This window comes from Aquarana catesbeiana, linkage group LG13, assembly GCF_042186555.1.
Source record: "Aquarana catesbeiana isolate 2022-GZ linkage group LG13, ASM4218655v1, whole genome shotgun sequence".
NCBI lineage: Eukaryota > Metazoa > Chordata > Amphibia > Anura > Ranidae > Aquarana > Aquarana catesbeiana.
The window spans coordinates 178,725,735-178,747,431 of NC_133336.1; the positions used below are offsets into that span (position 1 = coordinate 178,725,735).

A 21,697-nucleotide genomic window follows, 5' to 3' on the forward strand; every position below is an offset into this window, starting at 1 on the left:
ATATGTGGCTTGCAGTTGGAAAAAGGCAGACCAGGATTGGGGGAAATGTCACCTGAGACTACGAGAAGGAGGGCGAGGAAGGCAAGATGGGAGTGGGATGTGCATGAGTGCACATGTCTAGTGGCCCTGGTGTTTATGTCAGCATGTGGGTGCAGCAAATGCAGGAGATGATGGGTGCCATAGTAGGGAGAGAGTAGGAGTGAGGGTGATATGTGCATGCTGCAGGGAAGAGTGGAGTGGTAGAGTAAAGATAATTTGAGGATAGAAGACACCCATGTGAGAAGGAAGAGAATAAGGAGCATGTTAGTGGATAGAGAGTGGGAAACTGACTTTATATAAAATAAATGTCAAAAGCTGGTTTGCTTGTCGTCTTGCAGAGGGGAGCAGAGTTCTTGTTGTATCTTCATCCAGCTTTAGTTAAACTGCATCGGTGAAACTGCACATCACTCGTGACAGAGCCATGATGTCTGCGCCTTGCCCCTGTCTGCGCCACCCCATAGGCTGCTTTAAATTTATAGGGAGACTGAGCAGGCATGCATTTCACAGTTGGTCATTATTGGGTCTGATTTTGAGACACCTGAATATGGGAGAGGAGATGGCCAGTGTCAGACCAGCTACAGACACAGGCTAGGGTTGTAAAGCTAATTACCTCTCTTGATCACTCAAACCAAATGGGGGTTGAGAATCAATCACCAGTAATATTGCTATTGCAGTGTGGTTGTTATAGAGCTAGCATTAAATATAGAAGTTTAAAGATATAGCAGCAGAAGACATTTACCAAAAATGTTACAGCAGTGTCAGTTCAGTAGAGATGTACAGATGGATAGAAGACAGTCTTCAAGAGTTACTGGCATACATTCCTTTAGTGGCTTTGATTGGAACAAGAGATCACATCTAAAACAAGGACCTGTTTAGAAACAAAACTACACCAATTTAGTTAATTTTTTTAAACACATGAACATTTTATCTTCCACTGTACAGCATTAAGTCTAAGCAACTATCATTTGCCTCTAGAACTCCTAAAATTTGTGACAAATCTATCCAAAGTTTCACATGGCCCAGTAAATTGTATTTAATTTGGTCTACAACAGCCCATACATCCTGTCCACGAATGAATATGAGTGTGGACACAAGGTTCTATCGTCTATGTCAAGCATAGAACAGAATGGAACTGATTTTTCATAAAAATGGGTACAATTATCTGATATCAGTGCTGTGTACACCCCAAAGCTGAAAATTGGCCTGGGCAGGAAGTGCCCTGTATTGAAGTGGTTAAGACTTTTCTCTTGATTAAGTAAATCTGAGACCTAAAACAAGCTGCATTGTATCAGTGTGTTTTTTAAAGGTATATGCAACATGTCTGAACCTAGATTGTCAGGAGGGCTGAAAAGCTCACAGGGTCAAGACTGCGCAGAAGAACATGCAATTCTAAGCAACCCCCAAAGGGGGCAGTGCAACATATGATACTGTTATCACATGCGATAAAGTTTAGTGAATTGACCCAATAGACTTGCATTGTGGGAAGGAGCAGTAAAGCACAATCACCGTGTAGCACTGCAGAGCAGGATACAAAGCTGACTATGCAATGAGCAAATATGGCTGCTCCAAAGTACATAAATACTTTATTACCATTATTTATATCAAAGCTGATCTCTTTTATGTTTTTACTATAAAACCATTTAAAAAACTAAACATTAGAAACAGTATATTGTATTTAACAAATAATTAGTTCTGGCACATTTTCACTGTTCAAATATTACTATTACTATTAATAATATGGTATAACTTGAATTTCCCTGTTCTGTGATTCCAGAGCCTGTCCCAGACCCATCGATAATGATTGTAATGGAGGAGAGGACCAGTCACTGGTGTAATGTGACTCTTCATTGTTCTGTACCAACAAACTCATCACCATTGAACTATAACTGGATATACAAGCACACTGACTCTGTCTATGAAGATAGTGGAGACACAATCCACATATCACTGAACTACTCCTGGGACATGAAGTTCCAGTGTATAGTACACAATCCTGCTGACTGGAAGAATGTCTCCAAACAAGAAAGGTGTAATGCACAAGGTAGGACATTCATTCTTAATGGCATACCAATGCAGCAGCATTGCAGTGCACCACCACACATGGTGATGCACTGGCATGCATCATGGTGCACCACATTACATAAAATAGTGTATACACCTTTTTGAGTGTATTAGGCAGTCTATTCAAATAACACATATGCCAAACCTATAGTTCATAGTGCATTAGCTTAAAGTGGAAGTCCAGGCTAAAACTAAAATCCCTGCATCTATAGCCACCAACATTCTAACACTAACCTCTCTAGCCATGAAAAGAAAAAATCAGTATACATACCTTTTCTGCAAGCGATCCGACCCGATCTTCAGCGGCGGAAGCTCTGCAAAGGACACGGTCTACAACGGCTGTGAAATGAATGGGAAGTGATGTCACCCATACAGGGCCGTCTTTAATATTGATTGGACCCTGGGCAAAACTTTTCTTGGGGCCCCCCCTCGATGCAGTTTCACTCTCCACCTGCTCTGAGACATAAAATAAATAGCAGCTAGACACAAAATCAGCTTACTGAATCAGATCAGGCAGCTATTGCGATTGGTTGCCAGAGGTTACAGTGTATCATTACCGTTCACTGACTGGTTGCTAGAGGTTACAGCACACATTACGGCTCACTGATAAGTTGTTAGAGGTTACAGCAAATGATTTCTGCTTGTTGATTGGTTGCTAGAGGTTACTGTGGATATGACCTCAGGGGGGCATGATACATATCAATGCTGCCAGCCGAGGTTATTTACATATGAATGTCGTCACTATTTACATATGAATGCCGGTAATTTACATGTAAACACTGAGTCTGTCAGGTGAGTCATCTGTATACAACAGTAGGGCAGAGCTGGGCAGCATTAGTAGCAGCACTTCACACTGAGTTATTGAGACACAGCATGGGACTAAAACCTCGAGGGATGAGGGAATTTAAACTGGGATAGTTGGCAAGTATGAAGCAGCTGCTTTGGGCCCCACAAAAATGGCAGGGCCCAGGGCAGCTGCCCCTTTTGCCTTGCCTTAAAGACGGCCCTGCACCCATAGAATTACTATGGGGCTTCCATTGACAGACGTGTCCTCTGCACCCTTCTACACAGCGAAGCGCGGCTGACAGCTCAGCATGGGATCAGAGCTTTCGCCGCTGGAGAACAGTTCTGAGCGGCTTCCAAAAAGGTCTGTGTACTGATTTTTTCTTTTCAGGGCTAGAGAGATTAGTGTTAGAACTTTAACCACTTCAAAACCAGGAACTTTGCCCCTTCCTGCTCAGGACAATTTTCAGCTTTCAGCGCTGTCGCATTTTGAATGACAATTGCGCGGTCATGCTACACTGTACCCAAACAAAATTTTTATCATTTTGTTCCCACAAATAGAGCTTTCTTTTGGTGGTATTTGATCACCTCTGCGGTTTTTATTCTTTGCTAAACAAACTAAAAAAGACCAACATTTTTCTTTGTTTGGGTTATAACATTTTGTTTTCTCCTTCACTGACGGGCACTGATGAGGTACCACTGATGGGCACTGATGAGTTGGCACTGATAAGGTAGCACTGATGGGTACTGGTGAGGAGGCACTGATATATAGAATTGATGGGCACCGATATGCAGCACTGATGGGCACCAGTAGGCGGCACTGATATGCAGCACTGATGGGCACTGATAGGCAGCGCGGATGGGCACTTATAAGTGGCACTGATGGGTACAGACGGTCTTCTGTGATGGGCACTGACTGGTGGCTGTAACGGGCACTAACAGGCAGCACTGATTGGCACTGACAGGTGGCACTGATGGGCAGCACTGATGTTGAGGTACTGACAGGTTTTACTGCTGGGCACTAATTGTCACTGTGAGGGGCATTGTCATCCATTTTTTTGTGGGGCACTGACTGGCAGCTTATGGGCACGTTTTAGCAGCTGTGGTGGCACATCAGATGGGGCTGTGCTGATAATCAATGTGCTGATTATCAGCACAGATCCCCCTCTGATTGGTCTGATCACGTGGTAAGAAGCCTCTGTCAAGGGCTTCTTACCATGATCGGAGATGCAGCGTGTCAGACTGACACGCCACACTCGCAATCGCCGCGCTGCACACCCCCACAGGTGCACGCCGACATGTTATCCTGCTGCACGTCATATGACGCCTAGTCAGGATAACTGAACCACTTTCCAGCCGTCAATCTGCTATAGGCTGGGCAGGAAGTAGTTAAAGAGGTTTTTCACCTTAACCGCTTGCCGACCAGTCGCCGTAATTTTACTGTGGCAGGTCGGCACGATCCCACGAGCCGTCGTAGCTATACATAGGCTCGTGTGATCGGGATAGCAGGCGCATGCGCCCACTGCACTGCAGGGGTGCCGATGCTCGTGGCTGACGGACGCGATGACCACTGGCCATGAGCGATCGCGGGCACGAGAGGCAGAACACAGAAGTGTGTGTGTAAACACACAAATCCCTGTTCTGCTCTGTGAGAAGTGACAGATCGTGTGTTCCTAATAGCTAGGAATCACAATCTGTCACTTCCTCTAGTCAGTCCCCTCCCTCTTCAGTTAGAAACACACACAGGGAACACAGTTAACCCCTTGATAGCCCCCTATTGTTAACCCCTTCCCTACTAGTGACATTTTTACAGTAATCAGTGCATTTTTATAGCACTGATCGCTGTATAAATGCCAATGGTCCCAAAATGTGTCAAAAGTGTCCGATGTGTCCGCCATAATGTCGCAGTCCCAATACAAATCGCAGACCGCCGCCATTACTAGTAAAAAAAAAATAATAATAATAATAAAAATGCTATAAATCGATCCCCTATTTTGTAGGCGCTATAACTTTTGCGCAAATCAATCAATATATGCTTATTGCGATTTTTTTTGTACCAAAAATATGTAGAAGAACACATATCGGCCTAAACTGATAAAATGGGGATATTTTTTATAGCAGAAAGTACAAAATGTCGTGTTTTTTTTCAAAATTGTCGCTCTTTTTTTGTTTATAGCGCAAAAAATAAAAACCGCAGAGGCGATCAAATACCACCAAAAGAAAGCTCTATTTGTGGGAAAAAAAGACATCAATTTTGTTTGGGTACAGCGCTGCATGACTGCGCAATTGTCAGTTAAAGCGACGCAGTGCCAAATTGCAAAAAATGGCCCAGTCATTCAGCAACCAAATCTTCCGGGGCTGAAGTGATTAATGCATTCTATGTGAAAAACCTTCTGTGCTGCAGCAGCCCCCAGAGCCCCACTTTTACTTATCTGAACCTGATATTTCCAGCGAAGAGAATGAGCCCAGCAGCTCAAGCCGCTATCTCTGGTCCTCATTGGACAGATTGATAGCCATTGGCTCCCGCTGCTATCCATAAAATCCAGTGACACGGGAAGCCGGGGGGCGGGGGCGAGACCTGCTGTCTGTGTCAATGGACGCAGGAGCAGGACTCAGGAGCACCCCCTTGGAAAGCGGCTCTCCATGGTGGCACTCAATGCGGGGCGAAACCAGGAGCATTGCTGGGGGACCCCAGAAGAGGAGGATCAGGGCCACTTTGTGCAAAAACCTTGCAAACCATAGTATAACATGTTTGTTATTTAAAAATAAAAAAATAAAAAAAAACCTTTACAACCCCTTTAAGTGTAATGCCGCATACACGAGCGGAATTTCCATCTGAAAAATCTTGGATGGTTTTTCTGACGGAATTCCGCTCAAGCTTGGCTTGCATACACACGGTCACAAAAAGTTCGCTGAACTTTCGACCGTCAAGAACGCGGTGACGCACAACACTACAACGAGCCGAGAAAATGAAGTTCAATGCTTGTGAGCATGCGTCGAATTGTTTCCGAGCATGCGCAGGAATTTTGCGTGTCGGAATTGCTACAGACGATCGGAATTTCCAATCAGAACTTTTTCCAACCGAAAAATAGAGAACCTGCTCTCAGTCTTTTGCTAACAGGAATTCCCTCTGCAAAAGTCCGATGGAGCATACACACGGTTGCATTTTCTGACCAAAAGCCCTTACATTCATGGTTAGAAGATTGCCCCCTTATGATGAAGGTTAGTGTAAGTGGGATATCAGTTCATCATTGCTCAAGGAACCCATTAGGAATCTCAAGGGGAACCCTAAGGTTCTACGGAACCCTAGTTGAGAATGGTGGATGTAGGACAAGAGAGTGGCCTTGTCTGAGTGAGAAGCAGATATAGATCACTAAAGGTGGACCATTGGAGCATAGAGCTGTGGGCATCAGTGACATAAGAATTTAGTCATTGCACACTTATGTAGTTGCTGTGAACTGTGGCTATTATATAGCTGGTGGTAAAGAACATTTTTTAGACTGAAGCTAGCCACACAGGTTCATTATGACTGTACAATTTCTGTATCATCTCCATTAGGTTTATCAACAACTGCGTAGCGTGAGGGACTACCTAGACAATCTGTTTAATGTATAGATATTCACTCCAGTAGGCCATGGGAAAATCTATAGAAGATTTGTAAAAGATTGTAATGTATTTGGCTTAACCGCTTCCCACCCGCCCAACGTCATATGACGTCGTCAGGTTTGAGCGGTGATATCTGAATGATGCCTGCATCTACAGGCATCATTCAAATATCTTCTTTTAGGGCTGGCGATTCCCTACACCATAAGAACAATGATAGCGGCTTGATCGTTCAGCCGCTTGATCATTCTTACACCGCCCCGCCACCCTCTGGTGCTCTCCAGGCTCACCCCTGCGATTGGCAAACTGGAGAAGGAACCAATCGGCATCGGATGTTGACCATAGAAATTTCCGGTGGGCCAGATGGTCCCCGGAGTCTCTATGATCATTCGGAGGCCGGGAACGATGTTATGACGTCACGCCCGGCCTCTGCATTTGAAAAAACGCAGCCTCCTCGGCTGGGAATCTGATTTGTTTTTTTGGTGGCAGGAGTGTTTAAATTAGAAAGCTGTCTGAACAGAATAACATTTAATTAGACAGTAAATAAATGCATACATATGTATTTCAACTTTGCCTTTAGCTCCCAACAGTAGCCAACAGCCCTGTAACACTGTTGGCTTCTTCACTGCCTCCTTCTGACACCATTCAGCTGGCTTGTGCAGTAAATGTGAGCTGTAATATCACTCAATTGACATGGAATATCTCTGGAATATGCCACAAAGGTAAAATGATCTGTAGGGAAGGACATGATAGGAATTGGACTTGTGTAAACTTGATCTCACTATCAAGTCATTCATGAAGCTACAGAGATAATGTGATCTGTGAAGTTTGTTGTAATTCTTCTCCTATCCAGGTCCAATGGAGGATTCCAGAAAAATGTACAAGAGGTGAGCCTTTGTTTAAAAAAAGTAAAGAACCTGAATAATAAGAGCTATGGGACTCAGATCCACACAATGGCAAACTAATAAAATTTCAGTGCAGGAGGATTTTATAGACCAATTCTGTGACATAAAACAAACAAAACAACCGCCCATCTGAGCTAACAGGGGCATTGCTAGGTGTCAAAAAGACCAGGGGCTTCAGCCTAAAGGCCGATGGTGGCACCGTGGGGGGATCCGGGGTGGTCGTGTCGGTAAGCTAACTTTCTGGTTGCTGCCTGGCTTACCAGTGCTGCCCATCAATGATGGGCACTAAACTCACCTACCTGACACACTGACCATTACACTGACCTCACCTACCTGACATACATACACTGACGGACAGTAGAGACATACATACACTGACCGCACCTTACCTACCTGACATACATACACTACACTGACCTGTCTAACTGACGTACACTGACCTCACCAAGATGAGTATTATATAAACCTATGTTTAAGTCAGTAGTAATCTTATTCAGGGAGCAAAATAGAATATATGCATGGGCATTGCGCACACACACCCCCTTTGTGCAATGCACACACCAAAACACATTGGCAGAAGCGTAAAGTCAGACTCTCAAGTAAAAAATATGCATACAAAATTTCTTAATAAGTTGTATTTTTATTATACTTAAAACAAAGTTATCAACATCCAATACAAACAGATGCAGGTTACACATATCAATTCACTACTTAAAAGTGCAAGGTACTCACTGATCTGAAATACACATCTGTTTAAATATAAAATTCCAAAACTACCCATAAAATGCAGCTTACACACATCAATTCACTACTAGAAGGGATACCACAGGTAATCGACAACAAAACTAGCTCAATCAGTTTGTGTATAGACCATACACCTTTAGTTTCTCTGCCATTTAGGCATTGAATCACTTTTGTTTCTGTCCATGGAATGGATGCAGGCAGCCCTAGTTTCACCCCCTCCCCAGGATGTGACTGACACAGCCATGAAAAAAGGGGTTAATTTTCCCATCAAAATTTGCTCACTGTAGAAGTTTTTAATCTGTAAATTGAACCTTAAGCACATACAGGAGGTGGCTCCTACAGGCAAATTACAGTGCAGGAGTCAGATGATACATTTTAAACACAAAACAGTAGAGTGCAAAATCTGGTGGTGCAGCTGTGCATGGTAGCCAATCAGCTTCTAACTTCAGCTTGTTCAGTTCAGCTTTCACAATACCACCTGGAAGCTGATTGGTTACTATGCACAGAGCATGCAAATTTTAAGGAGGCTGTGTTAGTTACACAAGGCAGGGTTATGACTAGGCTGAAAAACAAAAACATAAAACAATCAGTTATTTAGCTGCTAAATGGCAGAGAATTGAGCAGTGAGACAGAATGCAGGTTTGCAGGGGTATGATTAATACAATAAAATTGGTTCATTAAGCTAAATTTATTTTGGTGCCTATAGTATACCTTGTAGCCTCCCTGACGGTTTTCCCGAGTGTGGCTCGGGGTTAAATTTCAGTCCCATTAGCGGTAACCCCGAGCCACACTCGGGATTACATTACAGGATCCTGTTGCGGCTTTACTTACCTTGTCCCCGGGATCCTGCGATGTCCCCCGCTGTGTCTGCGGGCTCCGTCCTCCTTCGAAGCCTCTCCATGCCAGGCTCCATTCCCTCCTTCGAAGCCTCTCCATGCCAGGCTCCATTACAGATTACATTACTGTTTGAAATTATTTCACATCCCTTTTGTCCCCAGTGCTTTGGCCCATGCCCTGCATGCAGTTTTATGTGATATATACTGTTCTTTCTGCCTGGAAACTGGAGATTGTCCATAGCAACCAAAAAGTGTCCCTTTAGACCAGCTAGAAAACAGCGATAGTAAATTAGAACACTTGCAGAATTGAGCGATAGTGAATCGTGGGGAAATGTATTATATTATTATTATGATGTTATTATTTTTTTTAATTATTTATATTTATTTATTTATTATATTATAATTTATGTTTTTATGTTTCAAACCTCATCATACCTGGGATATCTACTAGACTCTTGTTTGGACAGATTTAAGTGTGTTATTGTTAAGAATTACAGACCTACAATATAAAACGCCAAATTTCCATGCAAAATAATTGTACTGCTTTCAGCACCTAAAATCCTAAATAATCATACCGCCAGGGAGGTTAAGAGTGTAGATAGAACTATCCCACTTTTAGGGTCAGACTCATAGAGGTATACTGGAAGGAGAGAATACCCTAAACATGGCATGGGTTTCTTAGTCGATATTTAAGACACTCATTTAACACATAACAGTGGTTTATTCAATAAACTCCAAACGATAGCAAAGATCAAAATGCAAAATGGAGGTAAAAATAACCAATATGGAGAAATTCTCCAACTCGACTGTAGTACTAGTAGCCATAGCTTGATCTTTGCCATTTGTATTTTTGTTCAGTACAATTTGGAGTTTCTTGAAAAACAAAAAAAAAAGTGCAAGGTGCTTCATGAGTTGAAAATACAGCAGTTTAAAACTTAAAATAAAAGTGCAAACAATTTGTTGTAGTAAAACTACAAATATTACAAGAAGTATTGCCAACCGCCAGTATTTTTACTGGCAGCCAGTAAAAAATCGGCACTTTTTCTTCTGCCAGTAAATGCCAGTGAAAGAAAAATGTTGCCAGTAAAAAATATGGCTGTGACGCTTGGCCGAGACCATCCGAGTGCCTGCTACAGTATGTTCGGACTGTGCCGGCAGTGTGTCACGTGACGTCATAGTGCAAGGGAACAGAGCAGCCGGAGCCTTATGTGTGGGTCTGTGGAACGGGAAGGAAGGCAAGTCGGGAGTGGACTGAAGGGACCACCTGGCATGCAGAGAGTGGGTCACTGTGACTCAAATTTCAATCTGGTAGGTTGGCAACATTGATTATAACTCGTTAACCATATAGTAAACAATCTGTACTGTAAAGTGCCATCATTTTTAAACTGTAGTATAGTATTACAATTTTCCATTTTCAGTAACTAATTTTTGATGTCTGAGCAAGAGAGAGAAGAGATTGTCTACACAAGTGACACGCCAGAGAATCTTTTTTGAAGATTCTGTTATTGGATCTGCACTTAGAACATTTCCTGGGATTTTGTGAACTGAAAGATTTGACAGCACTTGTGTCAGGTTGAACATTGCTTGCACAGATACGAAGTTGGTGCCTTCTTTTATCCCTTCCTTGCTTTGTCTGCTACTATGGCATACATTCTCAATTAAATTCACTAACAATTGTACTTGTTCAGATATTGTATTACTGTAGGAAATAATTTTGCAATAAAGGAGTACATATAGCATCTCACAAAAGTGAGTTCACCCCCTCACATTTTTGTAAATATTTTATTCTATCTTTTCATCTGACAACACTGAAGAAATGCCACTTTGCTACAATTTGTGAGTGTACAGCTTGTATAACAGTGGAAATTTGCTGTCCCCTCAAAATAACTCAACATACAGCCATTAATGTCTAAACCGCTGGCAAGAGTATACCCCCAAGTGAAAATGTCCAAATTGGGCACAATAAGCCATTCTTCCTCCCAGTTTCATGTGATTCGTTAGTCGTTAGTGTTACAACAAAGTCCCAGGTGTGAAACTTGGTGTTATGTTATCGCTCTCATACTGGAAGATCTAAATACATGCCACGGTGGCACCTCATGGGAAAAAACTGAGGATCTCTATAAAGATGGCCTTGACTCCAAGATTGCCGAAAACCTGAAACTGAGCCGAAGCATGGTGGCCAAGACCATACAACGGTTTAGCAACTAGCAGGACAGGTTACACTAAGATCAGGCCTCGCCAATGGTTGACCAAAGAAGTTGAGTGCACATTCTCAGCGTCATATCCAAGGGTTGTCTTTGGGAAATAGACTTATAAGTTTAAAGGTGATGAACTGGCCAAGCATATCTCCTAACCTTAACCCTATTAAGCATCTGTGGGGCATCCTCAAACGGCAAGTGGAGGAGCGCAAGGTCTCCAATATTTACCAGCTCCGTGATGTCATCATGGAGGAGTGGAAGAGGACTCCAGTAGCAACCTTGAAGCTCCGGTGAACTCCCATGCACAAGAGGGTTAAGGCAGTGCGAGAAATTGGTGACCACACAAAATATTAAGACTTTGGACACAATGTTGACATCTGCACTTAGGGGTAAACTCATTTTGTTTCCAGCGGTTTAGACATTATTGGCTGTGTGTTGAGTTATTTTGAGGGGACAGCAAATTTACACTGTTATACAAGCTGTATACTCATTACTTTTACTTTACATTGTAGCAAAGTGAAATTTCTTCAGTGTTGTCACATGATAAGCTATAATAAAATATTTACAAAAATGTGAGGTGTGTGGGTACTTATTTTGTGAGATACTGTACATAGCATCCCAAAAAGCCAACCACCAATAATTGTTATTCTTGAACTACCCTACTATAGGTATAGTTTAGAATATTACAGTTTCAGGAGCGACTTAAATTTACTGAGGCAGCTGAAGTGCTTGTAATGGTTAATCTCTTGAGAGAACCAAGGTATGCCTTCTTGATTGTTTGTTACCAAAATGATCAATTACACATTCATCAGACAAAGATTCCAAAACACCCTTTTCAATGGAAAGAACTGCAAGATGATGAAGCTTCGATTGCCCCATTGTACCTCTGAACCATGTATGAAGACATCTCAAAGCACTAAATGATCTTTCGCAAGAGTGAAGATTCTGTTATTGAATTTGCACTTAAATCTTTCAGTTCACAAAACCCCAGGAAATTTTCTTTTACAGCACTCGTGTCAGGTTCAACGTAGCGTACACAGATAGCAAGTTGCTCTTTTCTTTTATCCCTTGCTTCGTCTGCCATTATGGCATACATTCCAGATTTCTTTAACTGGCTAACAATTGTACTTGTTACTTCTTCTGAACAGCACTGTATGATATCATTTTGTGATGAAGGTGAAGTATACGTAGCATTGCCTGGAGGCTTGTACTTTTGATGGAAAGGATCTAATTTACGTAAATAATTTAAGCACTCTTTAAAATTGTCTCTATTTAGGCTTCCTTCTCCTTCTAAATGACTTTGAAATGTTATGCCCTGCTTGGCAAGAAGCACTGTGGTTACAACTATTCGTTTTAGATACACTCGCCTTTCTCGAATTTGGAGTTCAGTAGCTTTTTCTATTTGTTCTACAACATTTCCACGCACTTTAGCATCTTTACAAGCTGCCCATGCCAACATGCTAGAAATTTGAAGAGCACTTCTTTCATGCTCCTTAAAGAAATCTAAAGCACGTTTCCAATTTTTAAAACCTTGTGTGGTTAATTGCCTCTTGCCTTTTGGGGCAAAATTTCGACAAGAACAAAATGCAGTATTTTTTTTACATGAATATTCTAGCCAATTATATTTTTCAAACCAGTGAAATTGGAATGATCGCTTTGAACCAATTATTTCATAGGGATATTGCTTTAGTTTAGGCTGCATAGAACCACTATCCACATCTCCTAGATCAGTAACATCACAAACTGCAGTCATATCAATGGATCCATCACCCACTTCTGTATCTGTTGTGGTACTAGAAGTGCCTTCTTCTGCAAGTAAAATACTGTCATTACATTCTGAAATTGGATCCGTGTTCACGGCTTCTTCCTGAAACTCAGGCTCAGCTTCTCCTGCTGCGTTTGACCCTTTTTTGCTGAAAAAAAATCTGATATCCATATCCTATGAAGAAATTATTTCGAATTCAGAGTTCGCTTTCCTGAACTTGGTATATATTTTTTTTTTATCCATGTTTAAATCGTCTTTTAAATTAATATGTGCATTTATTGTTAGTGAGATTAGTTTCTTCTTGTATATAAAACATATACACCCACTATTCACTACAGGCTGCAGCAGTGGTTGCAAGAGTGCGCTGGCAACATCCCACTGGAAAATTGAAAATCGTTTGACACATTTTTTATCTACCGAAACATGGCCCACACTGTTTCAGGTCTTTGAGCTCTCAAGGGTGGATATAAATTTTGTGATATGTAGGCATTCATTCGTCAAGGCCTTATTCAAACCTGCTATGGTTACAGTTTTCATATGGCAGGTGCATTTTGCGCTTTTAAATACATGCTTGTTTTGATCCATTTAATTCTCTGTAACCAAAAACCAGAAAAAAGTCCATGGCGGCCTGGCCCTTTCCATAAAATGCACAGATGTCAACTACTACAGGAAACCATGTTAAAGAGGGGTTCCCATTTAAAAAAATAAAAAATAAAAGTCAGCAGCTACAAATACTGCAGCTGCTGACTTTTAATAATCGGACATTTACCTGTCCCAGGGTCCAGCGATGCGGGGATCGAAGCCCCGCTTGTCTCCCCCTCCGTTCAGCGGCGCCGGCATTGTAACTGTGGGCTCCCGGCTGTTCAGCTGGTGCTCCAATTCCAAGAAGCAGAATTTTACTGCTCTGCTCATGAAGACAAGCAGTGTGTGTAAGGCTGGAATATTCACACCTTTGCATTTATAGTGCTTTTTGAAGATTTGCATTACAGTTCATTTAACAAGGTTTCCTATGGAACACGTTCTGTAGTGCAAATATGCAAAAAGCACTAAAAAGTGGTTATGTAGATGTAATTCAGTGATCATTTAAATGTGTACTCTAAACATAACCAGTATAGGGTTATTATGATGCTAGAGCACTAGTGATGCAGAAGCTTGGCACCCCAGATGTTTTGGAACTACATTTCCCATGATGCGCATACTCTGAAGTGTATTCAAGCATCGTGGGAAATGTCGTTCCAAAACATCTGGGGGACCAAGAGTCAAAATCACTGTCCTACAGTGAGCCTTTAAATAAATGAGACGGTGTCAGTTGAAACTTAGGGATTGTTAGAAACTTTTCTACTGGTAGTGTCAACACCGTGACCTCACATGACAGATTTTTAAATTAATAAACCCTTCTGACAGACGGTCTCCATGCTCCAGATTACTTTTATTGAAAAACTTTAAATCTTTATGGCAAGACTATTGAAAATTGTAAATGAAGTGTCATTTTTTGGAAAATCTATTTTTTATTTAAAATTTTTTGTCTACTTACCTGTTGTCGTAGGGGGTTTTTGCCTATTTGGTGTCTCTTCCATTAAGGCTCAGCCTCACCGGTGCCCATCAACTCAGCCTGACCAACTTCTAATGAAGGGAAAGCGGAAAGCTGTCAACAGCTGCATTGTGTTTGGCCAAAAACATTATGCAATATACAAACCACACACAGGGTTGGAGTTTTTTAATTCTCCTAGTTGACAAATACATTTTATTATAGCCTAAATGAATCAATGGCATTGGCAAGGTATTGATAGCATCAGCAATTTATTATCTGTAACGTGAATCATGTTAGAAACATAACAGGCAGTAGGGCAGGGCTGTGTTGGCCTCAAAATATTAATAGTATATATGTAAAAGTGAATGTGCTAGGCTAGCAATAAGTAGTGCTAACGGTGCTTGCTCTAAACTACATGAAACCTCCAATGGGCATGTACAAAGTAAATAGGGTCCCACTCCCACTGGCACTCCCACCACCATGCTTGCTCGACTCATATTATTATGTAACACCAGGAGCAATCCGACGGCGCCACCTGAACCATACATAGTCCAACACGGGAGAAAAAGGGGAGAAGAAAAAGAGGCGAAAGAGAGAAAGAGAAAGAGAGAGAGAAACAGAGGAGAAAGAGAAAAGAGAAAGAGGAGATAAAGGGAGAAAGAGAGGAGAAAGAGGAGAAAGAGGAGATAAAGAGAAAGAGGAGATAAAAGGAGAAAAAGAGGAGAAAGAGAGGAGAAAGTTGAGAGAGAGAGGAGAAAGAGAGAGGTGAAAGAGAGAGGAGAAACAGAGAGGAGAAAGAGGAGAAAAGAGAGGAGAAGGAGAGAAAGATTTTTACCTGTTTTGTTGTTGCATATTCGTTGACATGCGTTTCGGTGCCATTCCAAAAAATATACTTTGATGTTGATTGTATGGTGCACATAAAATACTATTAGAAAAAGACAAAAGCAATATACAGTATAAAAATATATTTTCTGGTTGTCAGCATTTCCAAGCGTTAAATTGTGATTAATACATACAAAAAAATGTCGCTTGCCAAGTTGTCCTCATTTCCTTTGTGGAATTATTGAAGTATATATTATATATAATAAATGGTTACGGTACTGTATGACTGTAATCTAGGTAGGTAATGTTCTAATTTATTTCAGACTATAAAGACTTAGATAAAACCAACATTCAATTTTACAAAATTATTTTAATAAACACAGTCTGTGAATGTGATTTAAATTAGACTATAGATTTTGTTTTAACATCAATGTGATTGTGATCAGACATAAGCATTTTCTCCATGCATGCAATTGCATATAGTTACCTCTAGTTGTGCGCTACTGCGCCCATCTCATGAAGCATGATGACCACACGGTCCACCGTCCGCCCACCACTGGCAGCAGGTATGATGATTGCTGAGAGATTAGTCCAGACAGGGCCTGCCGCCGCCTGATCAAATACTCAAGTGCGTGGCTTTTCCACAAGGCCATAGTCAGTGAGTGCAACTTCGGCATTCAGTTCATTGTTCTTGTTCTGAACTTCTGCCTATCTGCATCTGGTGTCCTCACCTCAACTTCAAGTCAAGTGCGTGGTGCGTGGTGCCGCGTGGGCGGCGTGGCCCATGACGCGTAGGCCTGGCTGCTGCCGGGCTGCAGACTAAGTGCCAGGCAGTGCCACTGCCTCGACTCGCGACCCTCGCCCCGCCTCACCTTCGCTCCTCACTCAGCTAGTCAGCAGTCAGGTCAGTCAGTGTCACCTTGTTGCTGCTTGGCCTGCCCTGGCCTGGTCACACGCTGGTCCTCCTGTCCTGAGTCCGGAAGGCAGGCGCGGTGGCTGGTCCAGATCAAGTGCGCTGCGACGGTGGCCGACTCTCCATCTCCGGGACCTCCTCCGACCTTGAGTCAGTCTGGCTGCGCCGCTGCGTGCTTGCTGCCTGTGACGATGTTAGCGCGTGCTTTGACTCCTGCCGGCCGCCACTTTATGAAGGTAGGGGCCGGCCGTGCGTGACGCGTCATCACGTCGGTGTGTGCCATCTATCATGACCTCACATGTCCCGCCTCTCATCCTCGCTCATGCGCAGTGCGGCGCCGCACTTTCATAGGGGACTCACTCGGGGCTAATAATTTTAAAATAAATGGCTGAGATTCAGGGCTTTTCGGAGTCACATTTGGGGCTTCAGCCACCCCTAGCCACCCCCTCCTCACGCCCCTGTGAGCTACGTACTAAACTTTAATAAGTTCCTAACTAACAAGGTGCCCCCAAAACATTTAGGCAGCACATATACCTTTTTTTAGTGTTCTGTCAGCATTCAGCTTTTTTACTCAGCAGCAGTCTCCAACAGCAGAGACTAATAATGAAGTCTGGCTACCAAATAGGATGTGGACCTATGAATAGAGGCCTCATCCCACCCGAAGCTCTACAAACTATCTGGGCACCAGGACCCAGTGCAAATATTATTAAGCTTTGAGAAAACTAAGTTTGTTTCCTCCCTCTCATTCTTAAACTCTATAGTCCTGAACCATGTATTTGTGTTCTTTACTTAACCAAAAACTCTTTATTAGGAGCTTTGATTGCTAAATTGTGGTTAATCACCCTTTTTTTTTTTGTATTCCTAATTAGGACTTTTTGCTTAAACCACTTCAGGTCAGCATGTTACATTTCCAGCTTTCCTGTCTAGACCACCTTTCGGTTTTCAGTGTTGTGATAATTACTTGGTCTATCAACATTGTACCCAACTGATTTTTAAAATAATTTTTGATACAGATCGAACTTTCTTTTGGGGGTATTTAATAACCATTGTTTTTTTTACTGTGTAAAGAAAAAAAAGACAAACTTTGGTGAAAAAAAACAGTTACTGTATAGTGAACATATAAAATGACAGGACAATAATAAAAACCCCAACCCCAAGGTCTAATTTTTTGCCACACTTTTATCGAAAGGAAGAAATATATATACATTGAGGTGGTTAAAATATCGACTGAGGTGGGCTTAGCCTTTAAAAGTTGCCTACTGAAGCCTTGTGCAAGTCTTCCGTTAGTAGTGAAAATAAAAGCTGAAGAAGTTGAAATTGCAATGTACTGTATGAATGAAAAAAACCCAAAACACTTTACCCCCCCAAAGAAAAAAAACAATCCCTTAATATTTGGTGGCCAGTAGCACTTAAACCCCTTAAAGCGGTGTTCCAGCCACAAAAATCTTTTTTTAAAAGTCAGCAGCTACAAACACTGTAGCTGATGACTTTTAATAAGGACACTTACCTGTCCAGGGAGCCCACGGTGTCGGTCCATTGGATCGGGTGCAGGCGCCGCCATTCCAACTAAGGGCCAGTCACAGAGCCAGGGTCCGCGCCCTATGGAAGGAATAGGGAAGAAGGATGCTTCCACCAGTGGGGACAGCGTGGGCTTAGATTGCAGGTAAGGGCCACATAATGGGCTGGTATGCAATGCATACTAGCCCATTATGCTTTTACTTTGCAGGGAATGACAGGAAGTAAAACCCATCAGGGTTTACTTCCTCTTTAAACCCCTATCATAAACAATCCTATAACATTGTTGGTCAGTGACATTTTAAAGCCTCCCAAAACAATTAAGCAATCATGGGTGGTCAGTGGCATTTTAAAACACTCTTCCACTCCTCCATCACTGATAGTTGCTGGTATCTCAAAGTGGTTGACAGTCAGGAGGGGTAGAGGGGGAAGTGCCAGGGAGGCCGATCCAGGACTGGAGCATCCCAATAAGTACGCTACTTTGAGTGACATTGGCGAAACCAGTCAGGGACCAGCACTGCTGGAGCTGAGGGACTCTCCTAGCTGCCAGGGGAAGAACTCCTCCAGTGAGAGTGGGGGGGCAGCAAAGGGAAAGGAAAGACAGATTCTGGTGGTAGGGGACTCAATTCTTAGAAGGACAGAGAGGGCAATCTGTAACCAAGACCTGAAGCGCCGAACAGTATGTTGTCTACCGGGCGCTCGGGTTCAGCACATCACGGATCTTGTGGACGGATTACTGGGAGGGGCTGGGGAAGACCCGGCTGTCATGGTGCACGTTGGCACCAATGACAAAGTCAGAGGCAGATGGAGTGTCCTTAAGAACGATTTTAGGGACTTAGGAGCTAAATTGAGGAAAAGGACCTCCAAGGTAGTATTCTCAGGAATACTACCGGTACATCGAGCCACACCAGAAAGGAAGAGGGAGATTAGGGAAGTAAACAAGTGGCTGAAGAGCTGGTGTAGTAAGGAGGGGTTTGGGTTCCTGGAGGACTGGGCCGACTTCTCAGTTGGTAACCGGTACTATAGAAGGGACGGACTGCACCTAAATGAGGAGGGTGCAGATCTGCTGGGAAGGAAGATGGCCAAAAAGTTAGAGGGGTTTTTAAACTAGGCGATGGGGGGGGAGGGTCCAGAGGCAGAGATAGCCAGCGCAGAAGATATTCCAGAGGGTAGTATTGGGGGCATTAGTGGTAGGTTAACCAAAGCACAAAAACACAAGGTGAGTATAGTAGCAAGTCCTAGTTGCAATCTCGAAACACCCAATACGAAGACAATATGCGACCGGTCTAAACTATGTGGCATGTTCACCAATGCCAGGAGCATGGCGGACAAGATGGGTGAACTAGAGATACTGTTGTACGAGGAGGATTTGGATTTTGTGGGAATTTCAGAGACCTGGTTCAACAGCTCTCATGATTGGCTGGCAAACATTCAAGGTTATACCCTATACCGCAAGGATAGAGAGGGTAAAAAAGGGGGAGGGGTATGCCTATATATCAAGAATAATGTACAAGTGAATGTGAGAGATGACATCACTGAGGGAGCTAGAGAGGAGGTGGAATCCTTATGGGTAGAGCTCCAAAGGGATAAAGCTAAGGGGAAAATAATACTGGGAGTATGCTATAGGCCCCCAAACCTGAGGGAGGAAGTGGAGACGGATCTCCTATCACAAATTGGAGTAGCAGCAAGGATGGGAAGTGTTGTCATAATGGGGGATTTTAATTATCCAGACATAGATTGGGCGGAGGGAACCGCGCATTCATTTAAGGCTCGCCAGTTCCTTAATGTCTTGCAGGACAATTTTATGGGTCAGATGGTAGACGCACCAACTAGAAATAAAACATTACTGGATCTACTGATTACCAACAATACAGACCTGATCACGGATGTGGAAATACGGGGCAATTTAGGTAACAGCGATCACAGGTCAATTAGTTTCAGTATAAATCACACAAATAGGAAACATAAAGGGAATACAAAGACACTGAATTTCAAAAGAGCCAACTTCCCTAAACTACAAACCTTGCTAAAAGGCATAAACTGGGATAAAATATTAGAAACAAAGAATACGGAGGAGAGATGGGTTTGCTTTAAGAGCATATTAAATAAGGGCATTAGCCAATGTATCCCATTGGGTAATAAATTTAAAAGAGCGAACAAAAGTCCTGGATGGCTTAACTCCAATGTAAAAATGCATATGAAAGCAAAGGAGAAGGCCTTCAAAAAATACAAGATTGAGGGATCATCCTCAGCATTCAGACTTTATAAAGAATGCAACAGGATATGTAAAGGTGCAATTAGGACAGCTAAGATAGAACATGAAAGACACATAGCGGAGGAGAGCACAAAAAATCCCAAGAAATTCTTTAAGTATGTAAACAGTAAAAAAGGGAGGACAGACCATATTGGCCCCATAAAGAATGAGGAAGGACATCTGGTTACAAAGGATGGGGAGATGGCGAAGGTATTGAATTTATTCTTCTCCTCAGTCTTCACGAGTGAATCGGGGGGCTTCAGTAACCAAAACTGCAGTGTTTATCCTCATGACACAACACAGGAAGCACCTCCATGGTTAACAGAGGACGAAATTAAAATTAGACTTGAGAAACTTAACATTAATAAATCACCGGGACCAGATGGCTTGCATCCGAGGGTACTTAGGGAACTCAGTCAAGTGATTGCCAGACCGTTGTTCCTAATTTTTACAGATAGTCTACTGACTGGAATGGTACCAGCTGATTGGAGAAAAGCCATTGTAGCTCCTATATTTAAAAAGGGCCCAAAATACATCCCTGGGAATTACAAACCAGTTAGCCTAACATCGATAGTATGTAAACTCTTGGAGGGGATGATAAGGGACTATATACAGGATTTCAGTAATACAAACGATATCATTAGCAGTAATCAGCATGGATTCATGAAGAATCGTTCTTGCCAAACCAATCTATTAACCTTCTATGAGGAGGTGAGTTGCCATCTAGATAAAGGAAGGCCTGTAGACGTGGTGTATCTGGATTTTGCAAAAGCATTTGACACAGTTCCCCATAAACGTTTACTGTACAAAATAAGGTCGGTTGGCATGGACCATAGGGTGAGTATATGGATTGAAAACTGGCTACAAGGGCGAGTTTAGAGGGTGGTGATAAATGGGGAGTACTCAGAATGGTCAGGGGTGGGTAGTGGGGTTCCCCAAGGTTCTGTGCTGGGACCAATCCTATTTAATTTGTTCATAAACGATCTGGAGGATGGGATAAACAGTTCAATCTCTGTATTTGCAGACGATACTAAGCTAAGCAGGGCAATAACTTCTCCGCAGGACGTGGAAACCTTGCAAAAAGACCTGAACAAATTAATGGGGTGGGCGACTACATGGCAAATGAGGTTCAATGTAGAAAAATGTAAAATAATGCATTTGGGTGGCAAAAATATGAATGCAATCTATACACTGGGGGGAGAACCTCTGGGGGAATCTAGGATGGAAAAGGACCTGGGGGTCCTAGTAGATGATAGGCTCAGCAATGGCAGGCAATGCCAAGCTGCTGCTAACAAAGCAAACAGAATATTGGCATGCATTAAAAGGGGGATCAACTCCAGAGATAAAACGATAATTCTCCCGCTCTACAAGACTCTGGTCCGGCCGCACCTAGAGTATGCGAGCCAGTTCTGGGCGCCAGTCCTCAGGAAGGATGTACTGGAAATGGAGCGAGTACAAAGAAGGGCAACAAAGCTAATAAAGGGTCTGGAGGATATTAGTTATGAGGAAAGGTTGCGAGCACTGAACTTATTCTCTCTGGAGAAGAGACGCTTGAGAGGGGATATGATTTCAATTTACAAATACCGGACTGGTGACCCCTCAATAGGGATGAAACTTTTTCGCAGAAGAGAGTTTACCAAGACTCGTGGCCACTCATTAAAATTAGAAGAAAAGAGGTTTAATCTTAAACTACGTAGAGGGTTCTTTACTGTAAGAGCAGCTAGGATG

The 21,697-nt window shown here is 42.6% G+C and overlaps 1 protein-coding gene across 2 annotated transcripts in view; it reads left to right on the top strand.

The window, feature by feature from the left end:
• The window catches only part of LOC141117455 (CD48 antigen-like), a 91,983-nt gene that overhangs the window by 60,796 nt on the left and 9,490 nt on the right, over window positions 1-21,697 (top strand). Inside the window, exons 3-4 of one of the 2 annotated variants that reach the window (XM_073610327.1) lie at window positions 1,814-2,080; window positions 7,340-7,373. In XM_073610327.1, the coding sequence (XP_073466428.1) occupies window positions 1,814-2,080; window positions 7,340-7,373 (301 nt within the window). The remainder of the gene's footprint in view (window positions 1-1,813; window positions 2,081-7,339; window positions 7,374-21,697) is intronic. The other variant, XR_012237151.1, reaches the window with a different exon arrangement.